The sequence below is a fragment of the Electrophorus electricus genome, chromosome 16 (genome assembly GCF_013358815.1).
Source record: "Electrophorus electricus isolate fEleEle1 chromosome 16, fEleEle1.pri, whole genome shotgun sequence".
Taxonomy (NCBI): Eukaryota; Metazoa; Chordata; class Actinopteri; order Gymnotiformes; family Gymnotidae; genus Electrophorus; species Electrophorus electricus.
The window spans coordinates 14,005,393-14,010,392 of NC_049550.1; the positions used below are offsets into that span (position 1 = coordinate 14,005,393).

General features: G+C 42.5%; 1 protein-coding gene across 1 annotated transcript in view; it reads right to left on the reverse strand.

Annotated features, from left to right (window-relative positions):
* Window positions 1-5,000, reverse strand: part of pkd1a (polycystic kidney disease 1a) — a 100,370-nt gene that overhangs the window by 11,016 nt on the left and 84,354 nt on the right. The window contains exons 32-38 of the mRNA XM_035534595.1: window positions 4,894-5,000; window positions 3,356-3,405; window positions 2,581-2,771; window positions 2,190-2,262; window positions 1,971-2,086; window positions 1,670-1,872; window positions 677-871 (exon numbers count right to left, since the gene is read on the reverse strand). The exon at window positions 4,894-5,000 is cut by the window's right edge and continues 10 nt beyond it. Coding sequence (XP_035390488.1) covers window positions 677-871; window positions 1,670-1,872; window positions 1,971-2,086; window positions 2,190-2,262; window positions 2,581-2,771; window positions 3,356-3,405; window positions 4,894-5,000 — 935 coding nt within the window. The remainder of the gene's footprint in view (window positions 1-676; window positions 872-1,669; window positions 1,873-1,970; window positions 2,087-2,189; window positions 2,263-2,580; window positions 2,772-3,355; window positions 3,406-4,893) is intronic.

A 5,000-nucleotide genomic window follows, 5' to 3' on the forward strand; every position in this document is an offset into this window, starting at 1 on the left:
ACCAGCTAACATATAGAGGACCTCTCAGTCCAGGTGCTTCAGTGAAGCCAAGAGCTTATACTGTCCCAAGACATAACGTGACACTTCCTGTGAGTACAGGAAGTGTTTCTCTGATCCGCTTCCAGGCTTCTCTGCCTGTCCAGAGACCCCACAGCCTCCCCAGAATGCTCCATCACCCGCCCCCCTCGCTCTGTGTATATTTTTGGCCCCGATGAGCCTCCATAGCTACCTGCAGCTAGTTGGGAATTGTGAAGTGGCTAGGAGCCGCTGGAGGCCGCAGAGAGCCGCTCGGAACAGGTGGATTTCTACGGCCTGAGGGCAGAGGAGGTGTCTGCACATCTGACTGCGCTCAGCTATTATATAACAAATAGTCATGAGATATGGAATATGACGTATAGCTTTCTGACTGAAGTCTGTGCATGTGTGAATTCATGAATACTTTATACACACGTGTGTGTGTATGTGTGTGCATGTGCGTGCATGCATGTGTGTGTGCATGCATGTATGAGTGTGTGCATGCGTGTCTGCGTGTGTGTGTGTGTATGTAAGTGAGTGGGAGTGAGCGAGTGTGGGTGGGTGTGTGTGTGCGTGTGTGTGTATGTAAGTGAGCGGGAGTGAGCGAGTGTGGGTGGGTGTGTGTGTGCGTGTGTGTGTGCGTGCGCGCGCGCATACACACCTTCAGCATGCTGTGCAGCAGGTGCACCTTGCGGGCTTCCTCTCTGGCCTGGGCGAGGGCGAATCCCTGAGGGGGCCGCACCCTGGGTACCTTCTGCACCACCCGCTCCACCCGTGGACACTCCACCAGTACGTCCCCCTCCTCCGCCCGCAGACGGCCCACCAGCAGTCCGTAATACGCCCCCTCCAGGAGCACCTGTACACACGCACATACAGGTTATGGAGCAGGTTTAGTGTGTACTGTGTACTGCTTTAACTCAAAGTGCTTCACCCAAACACAAAGAAATAATAAAGGAAAGAAGGAAACAAATATTAACAGCTATTCCAGCTTCAGATCTAGCACCTCCACATACAGCTTCAGATCTAGCACCTCCACCTACAGCTTCAGATCTAACACCTCCACCTACAGCTTCAGATCTAGCACATCCGCCTCTACCTTCAGATCTAGTACCTCCACCTCTACCTTCAGATCTAGCACCTCCACCTCTACCTTCAGATCTAGTACCTCCACCTACAGCTTCAGATCTAACACCTCCACCTCTACCTTCAGACCTAGCACCTTAGCAAAAAGAGACTTAATTAAAATAAAATAATTAAAATAAAATGGAAAGTGTCGATTTAAACAATATAAATAAAGACTAAATAAATTAAGAATTTAAAGAAATGAAAGTGCTAAAAATGAAATGAAAAACAGAAAAAACATTAAAAATGAAAAGTGCAGTACTAGGCAAAGGCACAAGAAAATCAGTCTGGACTTACACACGTCTACATCTGTATGTGTTTCTGGTGCCCATAAGTGTGGGGACTTTGTGTGTGTGTGTGTGTGTGTGTGTGTGTGTGTGTGTGTGTGAGGATGTGTGCACGACACCTTTAAAGGACATTTGTGTGTGTGTGTGTGTTTTTGTGTGTGTGTGAGGATGTGTGCACGACACCTTTAAAGGACATTTGTGTGTGTGTGTGTTTTTGTGTGCGTGTGAGGATGTGTGCACGACACCTTTAAAGGTTCCAGAATGCAGAATGACATCAGTAAACTGATGATGCAGGAAAGAAGCCACATGAGAGCGACACCCTCACTGAAGCTCCGCCCCAGCCACATGGAGATGCTGCTGGACAGGATTAGCCCCACCCAGCTCCCCCAGAGGGCAGCCAGTCCGCACACAGGAGGAAGAGGCCTGGGCTTACACACATCTGTCACCACTGAGAAAGAGGAGGAGAGAGGTGTAGGTAACTGCACACATGTATACATCTATATAGGTGGTGTGTGTGTGTGTGTGTGTGTGTGTGTGTGTGTGTACCTGCGCGGGACGTGAATGCAGTCTTGGGTCGATCTCTCCGCACAGCTACGGGTGGAACAGCTTCACTCATCTTCTGAAGGAAAATAACCTCAGTCTTATCCCCGAAGATACTGGAACTGGAACACGCACACACACAGATTACCAACAGAGAAATCAGGAGGGAACGGGGAGACATCATGAGTCAAAGGCCAAAGGTCGTGAAGGAAGTGTGTCACTCACAGATCGCCCACGTCACTGTCCGTTTGAGAGAGCAGCTGTCCGTCAGCCAGGATCCGTTTGATTAGATCCTCATCTGTCAGTCATATCCAGTAGCCAATTAGAAATCAGGCCCAAAATGTTCCCTGCCCATTCACTCTGTAAACACTCTAACCTATAGAACTGTGACCTTTTATGCAAATGGTTCATGTCAGCTTCGAGGTTTTTTCCTACATAAACACCTACTACAAACCTATTAAACACTATAGTGTTCTGTAAAGAACAGACATAATTGATGGGTTCGACTATGACCCGGACACTCCCAGGTCTATTGATGTGACTTTATCGTTCGTAAAATCAACACAAGATGAATCATCTGCCAGAAATAATGAGCTTTCCAGGCCACCGTATCTACCGGAGGAGGTGAAGTATTTATTCCTGTGGTCATGGCCCCCCACAGTCTCTTCCTCTTCTGAGTTGAAGGTCATGTCAACACCCAGGTGCCTGCTGCCTTGACCTCGCTTCAGGCGAGGTGGAAATCCTGCCCCCACCTCATCAGACGGGTCAGTCAGTACATCCGGCCAATCAGCGTCAGGAACACTCCACCTTGGCAGAGAGGAAAGAGAGAGGCATGATGCAAGAGTGGTCTCGGTCTCTCTCTCTCTCTCTCTCTCTCTCTCTCTCTCTCTCTCTCTCTCTCTCCCCCTTTTGGTCTCTCTCTGTTTTTTTCTTTCTAAAATCTCTCATCTTTTCCTTGTTTGATCTTTGTTTGTAATCAAAAAGACTAACAGCTGCTAACAGTGACTCACTGCTACTTATTCTCACACACACACACACACACACACACACACACACACACACGCACACACACACACACTTACATGCGCACGCACATACACCCATGCACACACACCCATGGGCACACACACATACACCCATGCACACATACATACACCCATACACACACATTCTTACATGCACACACACGTACTCCCATTCACACACACACACACACACATACACCCATGCACAAATACCTTCTTATATGCACACACACACACACACACACACACACACTCGACAATGACGGCGATGGTAAGTCATCCTGAATGTCTCATCAGCCATACCTGCCAGTCTACCATGCTACCTGTCATTTAACAGAACTGTCACCATGGAAACAACTGACTCACCTTTTAGAGGATGGAGTGGGTAAGTCAATGTTGGTCTCTGCCGAGTAAGTCTGAATGGAAGAGAAAAAAATGATTATAGAAAGAACGAAAGAAAGAAAACTAAAGAAAAAGAAAAAAGATTGGGCTGATAAATGTAGATTTTCCCACTGAGAAATCAGTGTAGCAACATTTTGGGGTTGTCCTGCTATACATGTCCAGAATCAGACAGATGTTTCAGATTTTCATATCCAAGGCCTCAGTACTGCAGTGTGAAGCTCATCCAGCTCTGGCAGCTTTGTAGGACACTACGTATTCAGCGCCTGCCGTTTGGCCCACGACGCCAAACGGGAACAGGCTCATAAATAAGATGGGTGGAGATGTGAGGGTGGAGATCCGAGGACGGGGGACTGAGCAGCAACACTGTTTATGCAGAGGCACTCACAGAGCAAAAACAACATTCTAGAAGATTCCACTGCTCTCAGGGGTGGCACTGCAGAATCCAACAGAGTCAAAGCTATTTACATCATAAAGATAAGTAATTTATGTTCTATTTACATCATACAGATAACTCATTTAAGTTCTATTTACATCATAAAGATAAGTAATTTATGTTCTATTTACATCATACAGATAACTCATTTAAGTTCTATTTACATCATAAATATAACTCATATAAGTTCTATTTACATCATAAAGATAAGTAATTTATGTTCTATTTACATCATACAAATAACTCATATAAGTTCTATTTACATCATAAATATAACTCATATAAGTTCTATTTACATCATAAATATAACTCATATAAGTTCTATTTACATCATAAATATAACTCATAAGTTCTGTTTACATCATAAAGATAAGTAATTTATGTTCTATTTACATCATAAATCTAATTATGTTCTTTTTACATCATTAATCTAACTATGTTCTATTTACATCATAAATGTAATTGTTATATTTACATCATAAATGTAACTAATTTCTGTTATTTCTGCTCTATTTACATCATAAATGTAATTAAGTTATGTTCTATTTACATCATAAATGTAACTATGTTCTAGTTACATCATAAATGTAACTAATTTATGTTCTATTTACATCATAAAGATAACTCAAGTTCTATTATATCATAAATATAACTAATGTATGCTCTATTAACATCATAAATAGAATTTGTCCTATTTACATCATAAATATAACTGTTCTATTTACCTTATAAATATGTCATTTAAGTTCTATTTACATCATAAAGATAACTCAATTATATTCTATTTACATCATAAATATAACTATGTTCTATTTACATCATAAAGATAACTCATTTATATTCTATTTACATCATAAATATAACTATGTTCTATTTACATCAATATAACTAATTTACATTCTATTTACATCATCAGTATAACTCATTTTTCTATTTACATAATAAATAGAATTCTCATTTAAATCTCATTCTGATCTCATCTCTCTAATGAAACAGTAGTCCTCAGTGTTTGTCTAGGGTACCTAGGGTACCTCCGGATGATCCTAGAATCTCTAAAGCTTCGCTCTACCTCTGTAGGTATTCCATTGAAGATGAGGAAAGAACTTCCTGTTAAGGAGCTGTCTAGGAAGTCATCGATTTCCAGAGATTCTTGGTCAACCTGAGGAGGGAGTTGTG